At 35.1% G+C, this 21,485-nt stretch overlaps 1 protein-coding gene across 2 annotated transcripts in view; it reads right to left on the reverse strand.

Annotated features, from left to right (window-relative positions):
* NLGN4X (neuroligin 4 X-linked) overlaps positions 1-21,485 on the reverse strand; it is a 162,049-nt gene that overhangs the window by 11,853 nt on the left and 128,711 nt on the right. For both annotated transcript variants that reach the window (XM_058042814.1, XM_058042805.1), the window contains 2 exons: positions 4,486-4,671; positions 1,781-2,570 (listed from right to left, as the gene is read on the reverse strand). In XM_058042814.1, coding sequence (XP_057898797.1) covers positions 1,781-2,570; positions 4,486-4,671 — 976 coding nt within the window. The remainder of the gene's footprint in view (positions 1-1,780; positions 2,571-4,485; positions 4,672-21,485) is intronic.

Genomic DNA, 21,485 nt, shown 5'->3' on the forward strand with positions numbered 1-21,485 from the left:
TTGCTCTTTTCCTTTCCTTTGAAAACTGAAATTTTACGGCCAGAGGCCATTTCTAATGATACATCTTTCAGACTGCCTGTAAGGGAGTGAGCCTCTAATAGGATATATACCCCATTCCTATCTCATCAGCAATGGGGAAGTTTCAGAAATTACTAATGGCTCTCCCAAAGCACCTGTTTTTGCCTTTAGGTGTAGTATGACAATGGCTTTATAACCAGAGAACTGGGTATAGCCTGCTGAAATTAGTTTTCAAGCAGCAACAGCTGGAAAGTGCTTGAAATTATGAGTAATGGTGGCAGCTGGGACTGTGAGAAGCTCCTGTCAGCCTCAAAAACTGCTTAAATACAACTTCTAATATACAGGGAATAGTAATAAAGTAATTGGAAAAAATAGCGAGACCATGGAGATCTTTCATAACCATAGTAATTCCAGTGAGTATATTTGTAGGGATCAGAAGTTCTCTATTTATACATAGCACTTAATCTACCAAAATAAAGACAAACTGGTGGTATCATCATTTCTGTGCATGTGGTACAGCCATCATGCAGCATGGTCCGTCCAAAAACCAAGATTTCAACACAAAATTTGCCCATCCCAGTACTGAAGCTTCTTGTTGCCAAATACATCTAAATATTACACAGTTGATTCATTTTTGTTGCTGAACTCCAGGGTTTCTGCATGCTTTTTTACCTGCTTATCTGATACGCAGTACAACAAAAGAATTTTTTTTCCTTGTGCACTGACCTGAAGCATTTGATTAGTTTTTACTCAATTTATGCTTGAGGTTCTTGTTAAGACTGCAAAATCTCTCTCTCAACCACCATTTAGATTCATGGAAGGCTACAAGGGAGCTAAAGCCTCTGAGTGTTTCACAATAGGCATCTGAGTTTTTCTTATATAGCTGCACACTGTTCACTGCAGTGCAGTAAAGCTGCAGTTTCCAGAGCCCAATCCTGCCATTAAACATTCTGTGCAAAGATTTACAGCCCCTTTGTGCCACAAGTATCTTTGTTTTAATTCAGTACTGAAGACTCAAGGTTAACAAAAAAAGCCCTTGCCGCTGAAGTAAAGCACTGCAATACTGTTAAAAGGAATGTTATAGGAAGAAAACAGAATTTATTAATATTGCTCACAGATTAAGCTGCTTTGAGGGTTATTTCCTTGGTGTTTACAACTCTATTTCATCAAAATATTGATGTCTTTATCTTGTTTTGTAAGCAGAATTAATTTTTTAACTTTCTCAAAGCAAAATTTATATATGAGTCTCTTCTTCATTCCAGTCAAGTACTTATTATTGCCATTATAGCCCTCAGAGGGAAAAAAAAATTTCCAGTGTCTGCCTTTCTGTTCTAATTCCTCCCTGGGTCCTCATCCCTGTGAAGGTCGCTGAAAAACAAGAACTTCCTTTCTTTTGTAGCAGATAAGTGCTATCTGCCTGACAGTTCCTTCTTCAAGTAGCAGACATGTTGCCTCTGATTTTTCAGTATCTTAGTGAACCACCTTTTCTCTGAGACATGCTTTTTGTCTTAGTAATTGTCCTATTTTTTGAACCAAAAATACAGTGTGTTATTATTCTCATTGAGCTACTGAAAGAAAATACTTTGAGGGAACACACTAATTAAAAATCTATTAAATATGAATAAGCCTCATTTACCTCCTGCCTTAGCACAAATATTTCTATACAACTACTTCAAAATCAGATTTTGAGGCCACTGGAATGGGATACTGACTATTTTAGAAGTATGCTATCAGCAAAATGAATGCTAGGGGTCACACTTACCCAGTTTTGGCAAAGTTAGTCCAGTATGTCATAACCACTGCACTAAGCATGACATCATTCTTGGAAAAGTTGCAGTTGAACAGTTCTGTGGGACCAATCATAGGAATCCCAAACACATAAGGGACTTCATCACCATGAGCTGAATCAGCCCAGCTGGGTTTCATTTCACTTTGGCAATGGTGATAAAATGCATAGAAATATGTTGGAGATCCATACTGGGCGTGCAGGTCAGCCGTGGCAACAGCTGGAGCAACCCATTGGTGGTCTGTAAAAAGAGCAACCAGGGTCTTCCGTCTTGTTTCGGGATTTTCTTTGTCTGCCCAGTCGGTGTACATGAATTTAATGGTCTCTCGCAGTGTGTCCTTCCCTTCTGGATAGCCATATAGATTGTCCACAAAATTGGAGACAGAAAAGTCAAAATCATTAGGAGAAACACCGTCTTCATTGTCTACAATGCCATCCACAAATTTCAAACCTTCCCCTTGATTCACACCCAGCATTATATCATAGTTAAGGAATTCCCCTTGCTCCATTAGAATCTGAGGGTCATCTGGAATCACGTCTCCATCTATCACAGGCCCAAAGGCAATGTGGTACGTGGCTGGAGTGATAGTCTGTTGAATGAGTTCTTTGTAATTCTTATTCCGCAGACATTCAACCAAATCAGTGGTATCCAGCATGTCGCAGCCCACTTTATCTGCCAATATCCGAGTGTACTTGGCAGGCTGATAGTTCACTGCCCAGCTGGACAGGGCTGTTCCACTCTGTATGATTGCCTTTTGGAACAAACCTGCAGGTGCAAATCATTCAAATACAGATCTAATTAGATATTAAATATATATATTTATATATATTTTAAAAAATGTATTTCTCACTAAGGAAACAGAGTTTTGATTATACAATCCCTAAAGGATGCATACAATGAAATTTTGAATAAATTTCCATAGATCCTACTCACTGCTCCCTTTTGATGCTATGGAGAATAGGCTACTATCTAAAATCTGCCACGTTCTTGATTACACACACAAAAAGCATAAAGGTTTCAGGTTACTGTTTCAAGAACAAAGCTCATTCCTGTACTGCTGCTTTCTTGTATCTGATGGAAGTCCTCTGGCTTTACCACATTGGTAGTCCTGTGAAAAGTTCTTTGAAGGACTGGCAGCTAAAGGCAATCAAATTCTCTTTGCCATGTAAATGACACTCATAAATGCGCCTTTCAGTAGTTTAAAGGTCAAATGAAAATTACACATTCTCATTTCTTTCACAAAAGCCATGCATCATACTAACTTGAAAAAATCTACTCTATTAAAAGCAATTTCATATGTTTGAATCTTCTATTCTTAAATTTTTAATTTAATTTTTAAATTATTATTGTGTGTATGTTAGCATTGCTTATATGTTGAATTGTGTGTGTCTGTGTATGTGTGTGTGCGTGCATGTGTAACCCTGCTTATATGTTGAATTAAAATTGTAACATTTAAATTGTTTTGCCAAAGAGCAAGATGATATTCAATTGTTCTTTCTGGTTGTTTTACTAATATACAAACTGGAGCATGAAGAAAAGAAAGATGAAAAACCAATCTGAAGAGTTTCTTTGCTTAAAGCACTGAAAGGCAAGGGGAGCTTACTGGTGAATCTGCCCCATCTGTGTTTTTTTGTTCTGGTAAAACCACTAAAATGGCCTATTTTATATTTAAACTGAAATATTTGGGTGTCTTCTGCACATGGTTTCTACCATCATGTTCTCAAAATGCAAAAGACAGAAAAGTTAGAAAAGCATGTGGGGTTTTTGTTGATATACTTTTGAGGATGATAACTGAATGCACACAATAAAAAATTTCAATTATTTAATCAGTTAAGTTTTTCATGGTTCCATCTGCTTGATTTTGGCATGGCTTGCTCAACGGTTATTCACTGGAATTTTATTTGTATGAATAGACTGAATTGTCAAGCATAACTATGTATTTCAAAACTAGGTGTGTTTTCCAGCCTCCCTGCTATAACTTCTGGCTATGGCTTATCTGTTACAAATTTCTGTCTGTTTTATTGTGATAGAAATGACATGGATTAATAAATGTAATAGATATTTTGGTGTTGCCTTTTATCTACTCTTTGTAGATTTGATCTTATCACCAGGAATATTTATAGTTCAGTACTGGTGCAGTGCATTCTTGGAGTTTGGGTTTGGGGTTTTTGGAGGGTGAGTTGCTTAGGGTAGAAATCCCACAGCTTTCTTACCAAAATCTGAAGAACACTGTGTGGGATCACATAGTACTTGTGGGGAGTTAAACACAGTTTTTATTAAGGCTTTGTTATATTTTTACTATGTAAGGAAAGCATCTACATACATGCTGGAAGTGCAGCCAAGAGTGTACAAAAAATCAAAAAGGTCATTGCTCTTTTCCATTTTAATTAGGGCAAATTCTTTGACAGAAGAGCCAGTGGAAGCTGTTAATAAAGCTAGAAAAAGTATATTGCCCATGGCATTTGTTGCATGAGGTTAATGCTGTAATAGTATTTAGTTTTCTTATTAACATATTTATGTTGACTAATACAAAGCTAGAATTCTATCTAGTAGGTATTTTACAAAAATTGCAGACCTCATGTAATTCTAATTCAGCCTACCTTGTTTGGCCCTTTCATTACATTTTAACATTAAAAAAAACAAAGAAGAAAAAAAAGTACTTTGCCTGGAGGATTGTTACCTTCTGAATAGTGGGAGAGTGTCAGGAGACTGACACAGGAAGCTCCTGCCCCAGATCCAAAAATAGTAACTCTCTTCGGGTCTCCTCCAAAAGATCCAATATTTTCTTCAATCCAACGTAAAGCTTGGATTTGGTCAAGCAATCCATAATTGCCTTTTGCAGCTTGGTCCCCAGTACTTAAAAAACCTATAAGGCAAAACCCCATAATTTTAGTTCACCAGATACAGAGTTAGCTACAGGGTATCTACATATTCACAACACATCTTCCCATCTTTTCATCTTCTGTGCTTTTTTTTTCTTCTTCTTTTTAAAGGTCACAGTCCTAGTTAAATGTCTCCTGAGCAAGCAGAGAAATTCTGTATGCTGTTTTGCTTGATTTTTTTTCCCTACTTCAGAGATCCCATTTATGAGGAATCACTATTTTCCTATTGAAATGTTTCTGTAACAATGCAACAATACAGAAAGACAATTTAAATATTTTATAACTAGGATGTGAGTCGGGTGCAAAATCTTAGGAAATTGTTTTTGGACAAAGATGTGAGATAGCCAGTCTATGACTGAGAACAAAACTCTCTAACACATTATTTTAAATACTTCTTACCAAAATTGTCCTAAACTACATAGCTCTTTAAATTTCTGTACTTGTGATATGGATAAATGTACTGCGAAACAGAAAAAAGAAGGCTGAAGTAAACAGAAAAAAAGAATATGAAAAAGCCTAGGAGAAAAAAAATTACATTTCAGTTTCACAGAGGATGTTTATTAGGAAGAAAGCAAGTAAATCCATGACAACATAGCCTTTGGTGGGGAGACTTTATCTGAACAAATCAGGTCTTGTCTTTCTCTTTGGAAATTGCAGGAAAACTCGTGCTGCTGTTTTTTGTTCCTGTGCTGTGGTTACCAGATTCTAGAAAAAAAACATGGCATGTTTGCTGCTTGTCTTGCAACTGCAAACAAAATGACCATAAGATTAGGATTGAGATTAATGTTGGTTTTTTGAAACCAGCTAAGGTGAAACATTGCAGTTATCCCTGCTGCCTATCATTCACAGTTAAGACCTGTGCTATGTCCAAATTACCACATTGAGTTGTGTACTCACAGTCCTTTCTTTAACTCCCTTTGCTGTTAGACAGCTTTTCCTGTTAGACAACTGCAAAGTCAGAAGTCTATTAGAAATACCTTACAGCATATGGAAGTTTTCAGATGGACATTACTGATTTAGGCACCAGTGACAGCTGTCAAAGACAAAACAAGGAAATCGCTTGGCAAGTTTTTTCCAGCTAATTATCAGTTGAGAAATATTTGCTAGAAGGGGGACCCAGGACACAGAAGATTTATGATGTGGTGCAGTTGGAAATGAAAGAGTCTGTTATCATAAACCATGTGAGCCTGCTGTAACAAGACTTCCATGCTCCTGACTGGAAGGTGAGTCCTAGGTCCCTAGGGAAAAAAAGACTTTGAAGTACATTTCCCAGGCTTTGGTAAAGGGGAACAGATCTCTTTGCATTGGCTGTAATAATTTTTTTGTTTATAGGAAAAATCAAAATACACATGAAGGAAGGTATTCACATAATGGACGAAGCACAATTCAAATCATATCCATATTGCTAAGTAACATGATAAAGCTTTTTCATTTAAAAAGCCTCTACTAATGGAAAGCACAGTCATAAGAATGGCAGTAACCTTTTTTTCTCTTCTGTGCAAATGGAGAAAAAATAAACACTCTTAATCCATAATTGTCTCAATTTATTTTTTTAACAGATGTGTTTTTCTTCTTTTTCACATGCCTTTATTATCTTTATAAGCCTGCCAAAGAAAGAATAATCCACTTGCTGGCTTTGTTGCTGTAGCTCACTGCAATATTTTATAATACTCTATAATTAAGGCTTTATTCAATCAGAACTATGACATCCATTGGATAAAGGAAGGGTTGTAACCTTTAAAGCAGGATGGTAATTAATATTCAGAGCCTAAACCAGTTTTAGTTCTACTAGCAGCATCAAACTAAAGCTGTTTGAACTTCTTAATTTTGAATTCTTACCAAATGTTCTAAAAGGTGAACTTGGTAAAGCTGCAGTCAATGAATATCTAATGTTCAAAAGATGAAGTATTTTTTTTTCTGTTTCCACAGTTGTCTGCTGATTCTCATTAATTGCAAGAACAAATTTTCTTAATTTAAAAACTAATCACCATGGCAAAGAGTCAGCCCCACATTACAAAAACTGAATTCATAAATCTGTCTTTTCTTGCCAAGGGTATATTTTCTTTCGTGCTCTGAGTACCAGATCAAAATATTTTTTCAAAGCTATTTGAAGAAATTCAGGCAAATAGTAACTATTTGTCCAGATATACACAACACTAAGGGTTTTTTGGCATTTTTCTATATTGCTTCAGTGAAGAGAAAAAAAAATGCTTCTTTAAACTGAAGTTCCTGAAATAACTGTTATTTTTCTCTGACTCTATGAAGAAAAGCATTCAAGTAAAATTCTTTCGTTTTAGACTACTAGATAGAAATCATGATGGAGCATAGATTGCAAATGGACATTGCTGGGAATTTTCCTTTCTACAACCTTTAAAAATGCTACTCAAAAGCCACATGCTGTCACTTGCACTGTTTTGATAACACAGTGAATACACAAAGCTACACACAAAGCTCCTTTAGATCACACTTAGACAAAAAAAAATCCCTAGCTTTATCTTTATGGTTGGTTTTCCCATATGCTACAGAAATCTTACTGTGATACCAAGCCCCAACATACTAGTGGTGATATTTCCCCATTACTACTAAAATGCTATGCAGAGACCCACTGGGACAAGTAGAAGAAAAAATATCCATAAAATCCACCCAAAGGGTTTAATTTTGCTCAGCTCCAGCCTTGTCTAGTGGTTGGAGGCCATGCCTACACATCCCCAGTATGGCTGGCAGACCTTCAAGAGTCAGTCTAAAGAAATGGGTGGACTGCCTCTCCACTGTACACATTTCATGCCCTTTATTTTACCATGACCAAGCTATTGCCTGGTCCATGGGCTGAATGAATGACTTCTTATGGACATAAGGGGCAGGACATCTTCCAGCTGAAGCTCACCTGGAAGAGCCCAAGCTGTAATTAACTCTCTGCAATGTGAAACAATGTGCAAGGAGCGGTGACAGTACTGAGGTTTTCTGTGGAAATACACTCTTGATGTGAATTAAAACAATAATGTAACCATGGTCAGGATAAAAATCATATTTTCCAAACCACAGGAGTTCAATTTAACACACACAGATTTAGGAAGAAAAAAAGGCAATGGAGAAAACCCCTGCACCATTATGTTAAAGATTGCAAATTATTATCTGAGAACTATGATTTCACCCTTAGAGATAAATAAAATGACCAAGATAACTGCAATCTGGCAGTAATTTTCATTTTCAAATTTATATGACCTACTTTGTCATTCTTTTTAAATTATTTAAAAAAATAAATTACACAACTTCCCTTTGACATTTTGCACACGGCAATACCCAATACTACATCACTGCAGGAAAAGTCCATTCTTTATCTTCATATTTTGGCCCCATGGGCCTAATACATACAAAATCAATTTCATAGCTGTCTGAAAGCCTGAATTTCAACTGTGAATATTACTCTGCTGGTTTGTGCCTTTTCCCCTCTCTCTCTCCCTCCTTTCCAACCCCCAAGTTGGGGGACTGTTTCCCAGTGCAAACAGATGAAGTTGCCTTGGTGAAATCTGGTATTATATTACTGGCTCAAAATGGCATCAAAACTTACAAATACATTTTGCTACTGGTAAACTTCACTGACTCTCAGATTTAAATAAAATCAGAACTTCAATCAATTGTATTTGATTTCTTTTCTATTTAAGAAGGGAAAATATAAATAATGAAAAATGAAACTTGATTCTATCATTAATTTTACTAGGTACTACAATCAATTCTGAAAGTATATCTTGAAATGAAACATACTTTTCTTTGTAAATGAAGTACTTTTGCTTCAACTTCTGCCCTTCAGAGGTTTTCTTAAAAACAAAATGTTTCATTTGTGAGGAACAGCCCTCAGACAAAAAAAATTCCGAACTTAGTAAGAAATAATAAACAGCCAAGATGTCACAACAAGAAATTAATCACTGGGAAATCTGTAGAAAATCAACAAGTTAGTGCATTTTGATCTATTTAAGTCCTTTTTTTAAAGCCTCTGCTTCATTTTCTGGTATTTTCATAATATAAAATTGATATTTTCATAATTTTCATGTTGCTGTCCAATAGCCTGCTGCAGTTTGTTTGTCAGGTGACATACAAAGATTGATTTGTACAGCAACTGATCAGAACTATGACATAAGCAATATAAATAAGATACTGGAGACTGTGCTTCAGAGTACAGTCATGTCTTTTTTGTTTACATTTGTGAAATACCAGAGTTGGGCCATTTCAAAGCAAAGAGCAAATGGCAAGCATACAGCAGTGCCTTCATATTTTCTAATAGATTTTGTCTGTACCTAACATATTTACCACTGTAAAACTGGACCAATTCAAATGCCAAGTAAAAATCACTGGGGATTATTGAGAAAATAGAGACTACAGCTTGCTCAGGAAGACCCTGAAATATAAATAGTTGGAGAATAGAGAAGCATTAGAGGGAACTATCCTATAAATGTCCTACACTTGCCCTTCCCTTACCATTCCCAAACATCCCCAATAGTGTTAGGAGGGAGGATGTTTAGCTGGATGATATCGTTGTTGGAATCAATATAACTATATATTTTTTGGGTTTTTTTGACTCTATGTCCATTAACAGTATGATGTCAACATTACTGAAAAGCTGGTGAGATGCAAGATAGAGAGATGGTGTCCTTGGCACAGGTTTAGCAGAAAAAAACCCAAAATCCTGCAGCATGACTGGCATATGCAAAGCTGAGTAAGCATCACAGCTGCACCTGAAATTTTTACCTATAGCCAAAAAAAAAAAAAAGAAGAGTGGGCTCCCAACTGTCTATGTATGGGTCTGTGCAGAAATAATGTTACACAGAGACATCTTCATCCTGAAAGCAAAACAACAATGCCTTTCCTCCAGCTGCAAATTGGTTTGAAACTTGCAGGTTCTCTGCCAAATCAAATGTTTTAATACTCAGAAACTTAAGAAGTAGGATAGTGTGTGATTCTAAGGCAGTGGTCATAAAAGGGAATTTCTGCATGCTCTGGCTATTTACCATATCCAGCTGCAAGTAGCACTCATTTAAATTTTAACTCAGATTATGGTAAATTAGGAGAAACAAGCAGTGAAGATAACTCATCTTACAGTTTTTATATGAGGGTATAGATTATGCTAAAGTACAGGGGTGATTTTAATTCAGTTTTCTAGCTTGGGCTTAAGAAAACAGTCTCTTCTGATTCTGCCTTGATGGATTCTTTTCAATTACTTCTATTGGGAAGGTAAAGCATAAATCTGTTTGTTTAGAAAGATAATCTCATTACTACATGCAGTACAAAATAATAGGTCAGTGATGGTGAGGTGAGATTATTATTTGTTTCTATATTGATTCAGTACTGAAACATAAAATCTGCTTTTTTACAATACAGGAAAACTCTGAAATATATAAAAGTCTTTTGAAAATGTTCTGGATAATAAATGTGCATAAGAACACTTAGCACTAAAAGAATGAGAAAAGACAACAGGATACATTTTAGCAAGATTTAAAACCTACTTTTATGCATATTTCTAAACTGGGAAAAGCTTCTTAACATAAATTTATCGGAACACCAGGGAGATCAACAGTTTCCTTCAGTCAAGCCATTATGATATTCTACAATAAAATGTTTTTAAGGAATCTAATGGAAATTAGTAGATTAAACTTAAACTGCTCTTAAATTTGCCTTGTTCATTGTAAAATGCTCTGAAGCTATTGTGCAACGAGGTTAGGCCAATGAATATTATCTAAAATATTAGAGATTTAAGATATGCACATTATTCAATTCTATTGTTATTATTCATGATGAGAAGCACATAACTCTATAGGAAGTGTCACTGAAGAAGATTTTGCCAATCATTAAAAATGTAGATTTTTTTAAAAAATATGATAAATGATGATGACAGCATCAAACATTTCAGAGCACATTTACCGATCTACTGTCTTCTTACCTACCATTTAACTGAACATTCACAAGTTAACCTGCCATTGTATAATATACAATCAATAAAACAGCAGGTTCAGTAAAAAAGATTACTGTTAACAGCTTGATTAGCAGCAAATTAACAGGTCTGGGAATGTTATTGCTAAAAAAAAAAAAAAAAGTGTGTGTGTGTTAAAGGAAAGACTAATAAATATCTGGTGTCATCAGCCTACGATTTGAAAATATTTCATAATCACTGATCTAGACAGTCAAATCCAAAGGCATTGAAAAAGAAATATATGCCATGACTACCTATGAAGGACTAATGCAGTTACACACTCTTTCTTCTCAGATGAGGAAATACAAAAAACAAGCACAAGAAAAATTGCAGATTGAGACAAAGCACAATAAGTGAAAGAAACGGGAAAAAAGTAACTAAAGGAAAGAATGACATTTGACACCTCCCAAAAGCAGAGTGAAGCCTTGCCAGTGTCTGAACAACAGCTACTTGGAAGTCAGACCCACCCCACTTCTTCCTCTGGCATTGTGTCCTCTGTGTGATGATACACCGTGGGACATCTGCTGGGTCAATGTGGGTCCACTGTCCTGCTCCTTGCTCACCCTCCCAAACTCTTGTCAGCCTCCAACTCATTGTCTCTAGGCAGCATGGGAAAAATAAAAAACCTTGGATCTGTGTAAGCACAGTTCAGCAACAACCACAACATAAGTCTGTTATCAGGACTACATTAGTAAGAGACACAAACCACAGCATCATATGGGCTGCTCTGAAGAAACTTAATTCAATCCTTAATTCCCACGTTAGGAATCTTAATTCCTACCTCTCCCAGTACAGTATTCTACACCTATGGCACAATCTCCACTTCTAAAGTGATGCCATTTGGGTTTTGCCTTGTTTTTATATGTTCTTTGTATTATTCCACTTATATTTATAACTGACACCTATTGTATTAGTAGCTGTTTTCCCCAGTACTTTTCCATGGCCTTTCCTTAAGCAGAAAGACAAAACAAATTCCAGAGCTCCAATTGTCTTTGTATGTTATTTGTCATGTCATTGGGGATGTAATTTAATTTTAAAAGTTGTAAAACAAGGGAGTTAAAGTTATTCCTTAAAATAAGATGAAAGAACCAACATTTAAATTTTAAACATTTTAACGAGTCACTTGTTGATAGCTGAGTTTGTGGTAGTATATCTACCATTTCATAGGCATCACACAAACTTCCTTAAGTGGTATATAACAGCTTCCTAATGGAATTACTTATGGCCCTTAGGGAGGAATTAGATTTTCAATTATTACATTTATAATTTAGAAAAGGAAATGTTGATTAGATTTGTTTAATTTAATGTTTCAGCTAATGTGGGATTTTCCTCACTAATATATTTATTCTTGGGTTTGGGTTTTGGTGCTTTCTTCTGTGTTTCTCTGATTAATAATATATGCTTTATAGCACTAAATCAATGTAAAGGTTAACAGTAATGAATTACTATTATCCTTTTTATTGGTTTGGGGGTTTTTTATGAGCCTCAGGATACCCTTTGTTCAGCTAATAGTGATGGTTTCAGTTATTACACTGTTTTTGTTTACACATGCATGTAGTGATTTGCAGACCATGTGAGAAAACTTGAATAAAGAATACTTGAATAGAGAGAATAAGCTAGAATTGTCTTTAGAACAGTTTTTGGGATTTCTAAGTATCTCCAAATTGTGCTCTAGCTCTTAATTTTTTCTCCAGGATGGATTAAGTTTTGGTGATTTCTGGGAAACCACTGGAAATGATGAAGTGACAATTTCCAAGTGTCAGATAGGATTTTTGGGGATACCCTCCACCTTGTCTCCCCAGTGCTTATTGCTGTCGTACTCAAAACAACACATTTCAAAAGCAAACTAATTCAGTCCTAAATCAGTTGCTATAAAATATTCACATTATCAATCATTTGGCATCTCAGACAGAGATATGAATTGTAGGGAGACTCTACTCACAGGGGTGAACTTTTGTAAAGGAAGATTAGTCTCCAGAAAATCTTCTGTTATAGACAGAAGAGAGAAAGAGAAAGAAAAACCAAAAAACCACCACCTTTTCCAGAAGCCAAATTAAAGCACCGAGTCACAGCCTTACTCTAATCAGCCACTAAGCAATCACTCTTCACAGGACACGAAGAGTTTAACAGGAATTATCTTTAAGGGCATGACAAGCTCCACCTCAGCTCCTCCCAATATGTGCCACCAGGGGTGCAAGGGAGGCACCTGCAGAAGGGTGTCAGACTCACCTTCCAATCCTGCAGGGTGGTGTGGAAAGAGCAGGGAAGAAGGTGATAAGGTGATCAGTTACTACTCTAAAGAAAGTACAAGAAGGATGGAAATTGCAGAGAAGCCGCTTGGGAAGCAGAGCAGGTCAGGGGGATGGCTGCACAAAGCGCTGCTGTCTGTCAGGGCTGGGTGAGGCTGTGACAGCAGCTCCCGTGCTTTGGTAATTTGTGCTACTCCTTCTGTTAGGAAACTGAAACATGCTGTCAAAATCTCCCAGATGAATCTTATTCCTGTGGAATCAGTCCAGCTCTCCTGGCCGTAGCTGACATGCATTAGAGCAGCAAACACTCTTGATTCACCTGCACTCAATATATCACTACTAAAAATTGAGCCTCTGCTAATTTCTGCTCCAAATGATCCTCAATGTGTTTGAAGGCAACTGAGATTCTCTACAAAACAAGCAAAGCTAAGAGGTCTCAGGACTCAAATTCTAGCAAAGTTGTTGTAAGAATATGACAATTACCAACCATCAGTAGAAGGCATAAGTGTTGAAGAAAGAAATCAATGTGCAGCAAAAGAAAATGTGGATGCATTTTATAATCTGGTAATATGACTGTATCCAGACTTTACTTTGGTTACTCCAGTGAGAAAAAGACAGATCTTCTGAAATGATTCTTCGTAGCAGATGTATCTGAGATGCCTGAAAAGCTTTGATTTAATTTGTTTATAAAGCCAAAAATATTTATTTCCTAGAATGATTTGGATGCTTTCAAATTGTTTAACATAGCAAAAGACTAAGAGAGACAGTTCTAAAAGATGTATTAAATATACTGAAAAGGCCAAATTGCTTCTGGATTTGCACACATTAATCTTATTTTATGAAATATAAATGCTGAGTATATGGACTTTGTTGTCTTCCTCCTGAATTCTTCTGGTTATGAAACAGATGTTATTGTGGAGAAAAAAAACGTTAGACACTGCTAAGTATTCATGTTTTGAGTGTTTCAAAATAGTGTTATAGAACCAATAATTTTCTATTTATTATTTTCAACAAGTGAATGTAATAGAAATAATCACTTCTTTAGAAAACAGTTCTGAGGGCTAGGAATTCACATTCTGCAGTTTTGGCTGAGCTCTTCGGGCTGGTTTCTGCATCTTCATACTTCATATTTCTCTCTATTATCATGTATACAAGAACATAATCCTCAAATTAAGACTCTCAGTTCTCTGAGAGTTAATGAAAAAAAGCATTAACCACACCAAAAGCACTTCTGCTGGATGTTATCTGTCCCTAGATTAATGTTCAGCAGAAGGAAGAATATTTAGGAATGACCAGACACAACATTTTTTGTTCCGTTTCATTCTATCCTGCTTCTAAAGAATACTGACAAGAAATACAATACGATGCTGTGAAGTGTTAAATAAACTGGGGGGGTGGAAGCACTGGGAATTAATTTTCATATTTGGATTCCCAGAAGTCACTGTTTCTCGTCTGTCTAGGTAAAGCATTGATAGAAATGAAATTATTTCTCCCAGTGAAGAAAAGCAAAAGTGAGGGTGACTGTGTAGAAAAGTTTCTTCAAGTTACATCATTAGACACAAATTGAAAGCACTTGTTCATATTTAAGTGTGTACTTTGTTGAAAGGTTTTATTAAATCTAGTTATTGTTGAATCTTTATTCAAAAAAATGCAATTTTTGCTTCTCTTTACCTTTTGCAGAAGGGTAAACCAGTAATTTATTTCTTCTACAGTATGTGCCTATTAAAATGATTATTTACATTCATACCTTACTATTAAAATGGAGCAATTTCATGTTGCCTAGATACAGATCAGAAGGTTATTTTATATAACTAATACACATGAACAAACAAAGCAATCAGAGATTAAAATAATTCTTTATTCTAGTATTTTCTTTAACCTTCTTTGCTCTTTTTTGTTACCATTGCTTGTGACAAGAAAAACATTCTTGCTGAAGATACCTACAACTCCAGCAGGATGTTATGGTCTGTCTTTTACATTCAAAGCATCTCACCTGCTTTTTTTGAAATGGATTATTATGTCCATTCACTAGACTAAAGAGAAAACAACAAACTATAGCAATCAAAATTCTAGCTTTACTTACTGGTCTGGTTTTATTTGGACATAAATATGACTCAAAGCATCTTGCATCCATGCATCTTGCATCCATGCAACTCACACAATTATCTAAAGTTGTGTTTTCCAATTTAAAATTTATAATTTTAAAGAAATACAGTTTCTCCAAATCTGATCTGATTTAAAATGGTCATCATCAAGTGAAAATTAATAGATTAACTTATTATTTCACATACGTTCACAGAACTTCATAATTTCTGGGTATTACACAGAAATTGTAATTCCCTCACTTCTTTTTAATTTGAACTGCACTTTTTTTCCCCCTATGTTTATCTACATATTAGTCTCCAGTGGAATTTTTATACACATATAAACACACGAGCACACGTGTGTGTGTATTTAGTGTTCATTAAATACAATCTGAAAAACACAAATCTGTCTTTTGTCAAACATTTCAACCCACTAAATGATATTTATTGCTAGAAAAGTAAATGTAACAAAAAAAATTTCTGTATGGGGGAAAGCTTCAGAATCTACTTTCTGGGCTGTCTCACAGTGTTGGTTTGCTGTCTTTTCCCACGGGAATTTAATAATAATGCAAATGAAACATAAATAAAATAAAATTATTTGTTTAGTTTTAAATTATTTGTTTAGGTTTTATTTACCCTTCTCTTAAATTTTTAATTATTTTTGCACACAGCTTCCTTTTGCCTCTTTGTTTTATGGCCCTATGATTTTTCTAACCTCACCAGAAGTCACTCTAGTTCACCAGAAAGATAAATTCTATCCTCAATTGGAATATCTCTTTTGGGGAGGAGTAAGTTCGTAAAATAGATTTCTACATCTTGTATGAACACTATCAAGATAAGATGAGAAATACCTGTTTTTCACACTGCCTGCTCCTGAATGCAAGCTTCACCAGCTCCTAAGGGGAAGGCTCCCAGCAGTGTCTGCCTCCTGCAGGATGGTTGCTTTGTCTTAATTAGGAAAAACTTGACTAAGGAAAAGTCAGTCTTTCCTATGGTCTCCAGAGCTGCCTTTCTTTCTCCATCGACTGCCTTACTAATAAACACTACTTTTGTAGAATAGATACTAAATATGAAGTCAGGCATCCTCAAGGACCACAGAGATAGTGTTTGGGTTCAACATCTCATCAAACACAAGTAACCAAAAGGCAGTGCTACCAAATAAAAATCCCAACATGACTATATACATCTAAATTAAACTTTCCAGAAAGGATTTCCAGCACTGCTTACTATAGAATATGTTCTTTATACATAATTTTCACACTATTTTTAGAAAACTCGTTTTAGCTCTGCACAGTTTGTAACATTCAGAGGGCTTTGCTTTTGCAGTGCAAATATATACAGAATACATTAATAGAAGTAAAACAGTTTGTGGCAATTGGTATTTTACCTAACAATTAATAAAACTTTTAACTTGCCCTGGCTAGCCTGTTCTTTTATGTAAGCTGGTGAGTTGTCACCATTTGCTGAATTTATTGCACTATGAACAGAGACAATTTTGCTTGCGTGCTATTTTGGAACCAAAGGAATGACTCACAAGCACTATTTGTCTGTTTGTGACAACAAGTCTTTGTACTGATATTCTTACTGAAGATATCAGGGCTCCCAACAGGATGCAGAATTTTTTACGGTGCCTTTTTCATCCTCTAACTATTTCATGGCAGGTCACCAAATATGTTTCTAAGTGGGTCATTCAGCCCTTTCACAGTTTTTATTTTTTTTTCCTCTATTTTTATCCAAGATTTTTAATTGCATCAATATCCTCCTGAGAAAGAGCTTTAGGAACATAACATCAGTGCAGATATATTTTTTGTGTTTAGTTTGATACCAAACATAGCATCTGAGAATCAGGAAAATACCCAACCTCCTGGACAGAAGTTCAGCATATTATTAATGTTTTCTTGTTCTGAAATATTTAACATACACATTCACAAACACACAAACCCACACAAGTATTCAAAATACCCCCTAAAAAGCATAAATCTCAATATATACAGTCTTCATTACAATGAGAAAATAGTTGGATACAAGGCTCTTCATTTTCAAAGGATGAGCTGAGAATTTTTACTTTCTTGTTAGTGCACCATTGTTATTGCTTCTAGGGTCTTAAACTTGAGGTCACATCCATTCCTTTTAATAGAATTTTTGAGCTACACAGAGGGATAGAAATCTGAGTGTCAAGTTGCCTTGTACTTCCAGGCTCACAACTTTCTAATTTCATAATTTGGAAGTAAAAAAAAAACACGTTTACACCAAATTTTAGAACCTAAGACTAATTTCATATCAAGTGAAATAGATTGTGTGAAGTTGGGTTAAAAAAAAAAAACCTGACAGATTTTTTTTTTTTTGACAGAATAATATAAAGGGATTTTGTCTTAAATTACCAGAAGTCTATGTCAATGTTCCTTTTGTTACTGCTCAGATAATTAAGGTTACAGTAAGTACAGGAGCATGAATTCCTACAGCTTTGCTCTTCTGGAAAAGGAACTGATGAAAAAGGTGTGGCAGAGACTTACAGCTGTGTATAAATGCTCTCTAGTCAAACTAGCCTTTGCTAACTGTAGGTCTACGGAGCAATTTCTGTGATAGGATTACATTTATCTCACTCTGTCCTGCCTTCTTTTCACCTCTTATCTCTTCCCAATATTTTGGATTTTTGTTTGTCTTGTTGGGGTTTTTATTTGTTTATTTTTCTTCTGTTTGGTTTTGCTTCATTTTGATTTTCTTTCATGTCATGGTAATTTATTGGAGCCCTGCCTCTGAAAGTAAGAAAATAAGATTACTCTTGTTTTGCAAATGAAGAAACTCAAGTAGAGAAACTGAAAACCCAAGGCACAGAAAGCCACTTTTAGAATTAATAATGGAATAAAGAAGAATATGACTTCCAGTTCTAATTCAGCATGTTGCAAAGCAAATATTTTCATTAATGAAAGTAAATAGAAAATCACAGATGATAAATCTTACAGATTACTGATCTAAAGGGGATGAAACATGCAGGCAGCAAGCTACAAATACACTTAGTATTCTGCTCTTTTTCCTTGATAAAAAAATTCTTTATCCAGAGCAAAAAACAGATTTACACAGGAGCATGGAATGGAAGCCATAGCTTTGGAAAGTATGTGAATGTGAGAGGAGCAATGGGCAGTAACCTACAAATCAATGACTAGAAAAGTCCCAAGGGGCTGGGGAATTTTTTAGAGCAACTGAAGAGAAGATTCCAGTGTGATAAACCAGTGCTATCTTTGGATATTTAAGGAGGAAGCAGTTTGTAAGAAAAGAGAGATGACTTCATCCCTATGAGGAACACTGTAATCCATTCTGAGGTTTTTATTTTAAGAGATTAACAGTGTGGATAAAGAAAGAGCCAAAAAATTCAGGATTTTAGGAGAACAGAAAAAAGTAAGATTTGTCTCTCTTAGTTTCAAATACTGTCAGTGTAGAGAGTTGAGTTAGATCTTTAGATATCTCTTCAATCTTGAGGTTACCTACAGGCATCTACCTCATTTAAGGCATACACATATAATGAAATTGCATTCTTTAGATTTTGGAATACAAGTCTGCAGAGGTTTTTGCAAAAAGATTGAGATAGAACTTAATTTCAATGTAAAAATACATTTATGATCACAAAAACTCACTTATTTGGCAAAAAAAAAGTCTCAAAAACAACAACAAAAAGGCAGTAAGCTAAACTGAGACAAATTCAAATGAGATATAAACATGGAAGGCTTTTTCAAAAGAACAAGTATTGTTGATACTTTAATCTGAAGGTGAGCACATGATGTTGATATAATCCTTCTAAGAACAGATCTAGTAGCACAAAATCTATGTGAGGAAGTATTTTATTCCATAAAAAACCACCACTGCCTACTGAAAGGCAACTTTGAAAATATTATGACTATACTATCACATTTTCAACACACAGAGATTATCTTTCAATCCACCAATAAAGAAGGAAAGTGAAGTTTATATTCTAGTCTGTGACCAAGAGATGATTAATTTTAAATTGCTGCAGAACCATTAAAAAGTACATATAAAGCCCTGTGTATAACTACTGAATGGTATAGCTAACTATGAACTCACCAGCATCAGTTGCTGGGGAATATCCTTAGAGTGAGAATTAAGATTGGCAGCATTAGGCAAAGTTATAGCATAAGAAATCCCTCATCAGATTTGACCCCTTAATTAAGTATTTCAATTTTTTACATTGATTTACAATTTTAGACGAAACCTTCTTTTCTTACAAGAAAGAATTCTTCTTTCCCTTCCATCTTTCTATTAACATGCAACTCTTTCATTTTAAGCTATTTTTTCCTGACCATATTTCCCTTCCCTTCCCTTCTACTATTGATTATACCAGAGGCCAGCCACTGGAATATATTCAGTTTCACTTCCAGAAACAGAGACAGATGATCACAATGCTGTGAATGGGCACTGCTTTTGGTCTATAATAAAACAGTGATTTTCATATGGCAACTTCCAATCAGCTATACAACAAAACAGAACAGTTTAGTCATTCATCTTGTCGTTGTTTAGGATGGCAGTTCAGCTACCTTGCGTTATGCCATTAAATCAACAGTTCTATAAGAAGCTGTGCTTCTCTCAAAATCTTCGAAAGATGTTCCCTTTTCATTACAGCAACAAAAAACCCAGTAATTCCATCTAGAAGGAAAATTTTAGGTTTCATAACAAAGTGGATATTTGCCTATGATTTCCTCTGAATGCATACTACAGCTAACCCAGTTTTCCTAGTGTTCTCTACACGGATGCTGGGTTACCACAAGTGTACTTGAGGATTATCTTCTTCTAATGAAGACTCAATTTTTATAAAATATTTATCATATTCTGAGAAAAAAAGAGAAAAAATTGATAGACTAGGTTTTTAACACATTTCAGGGTGATTGGAGGAGGGGAATAGAATTCCATATTCCTTTCACATCAGTAATTTTTATTAATAGAAACACTGTAACACATTTTGTGTTGCTACTGAGCCATGAATATACCAGAATTAATAAATATATAATTGATATGCTATGAATGTTCATATTTATATGTTCCTCCAGCCACTGAGGCAAACAAAACTATTTCACACAGAAATTTACCCTTTTCTAGTAGATTTTTTGAGAAAAAGAACTTAAAACATAAAAATAATAATTTAATTTAAACAAGGCACCATTATGAAGACAGATAGACTACAAATGTGAATCACTTAAAAAATAATATGGTTCAAATCTGTATGTTAAACTTGATTTCAACTCTTTCAAAGAACCAAGAGATGTAGAGACATGTTATGAAATGAAGAAAAGAGAAAAAATAATTAATTTTTAACCAGCATTTTAAGTGTCTGCAGTAACCAAATTGTGTCTGGCAGTGACCAAATCTATCAGACCTCAGGGGAAGCAGCACAGCACAACATTCCTTCCAGAGTAAACTTTGCCAGTCTAAAAAGTTTCACAGGTAGGTAAATGAGATCACAGGAGTTAAAGAATGAGAATTATTTCTGAGAAAATGACCCAAACTTGAAAGTTCATAAAAAGTAATATTAGTATTAAATGAAAATTTCAAAGAAATACTTCAATCATAATATACCAAAGCAGAATACAGTAATATATGTTATATATACATATATAGTGATTATCTCTTCCATAAAATGTATTTTATATTTTACATAAAGATATTTGTGATATTACTAAGTTGCCATGATCAGCCCTAAACAGAGGGGAGTCAATGGGAAGGTCACTATAAAATCAACAATTTGGAAACAAACTTGGCAAGAGAAATAAGTACAAGTACATCAAACAAAAGTATAATTAACAACGCAATGAGGGTTTTGTACAGATTCCATTATAGATGAGGACTATACCCCTCAAAATTCCAGGGAAAAATTCTTGCAAAACTACTCCTCATGAGTGGTAAACAACAATAAATTATTTATCTTCCAGATCTGAGTTATGGGTAAAGGGGAGAACATGGAATAACTTCCTCTCATCCACAGTAGTATTAAAACATCACTTAAATTACAAAATGTATAATTTTAATCATCATGATTTAATTTGCTTTTAATCTCAAAAAGTTGTAGAAGTCAAGATGAGATAGGATACTATAAAGTGGACTTTGAGGCAATAGACACTGTCATTGGACAGCTTTTAGTGGCCTTTCATGTATGTTTTTTCACATGTCTCTCTGTCTCTCTCTCCCCCCTTCCCAGTTATTCCCATGAAGGCTACTTTCTGAGTATTACTAAAATGATCCAGGAAACCCTCTCAGTGAATAGCTTTATATTGAGAACTGAAAGAGATCTTGCTTCTTAAAGGATTAGGCTGTACCTGAATAGGGATTTGAAAAATAGCAGTTAGCCATTAATATAAATACTTACCTACTTTAAATTTTGTCTCTTGACTTCAGACAGATAAGTTGAGCATTTTGTGAGAGAAACTGTAATCATCCCTCTATTACAGAAAAAGCAATGAGACATAACTGTGCAACATGACAAAACTGAACTTGGGATC

This window comes from Melospiza georgiana, chromosome 2 (assembly GCF_028018845.1).
Source record: "Melospiza georgiana isolate bMelGeo1 chromosome 2, bMelGeo1.pri, whole genome shotgun sequence".
NCBI classification, from domain to species: domain Eukaryota; kingdom Metazoa; phylum Chordata; class Aves; order Passeriformes; family Passerellidae; genus Melospiza; species Melospiza georgiana.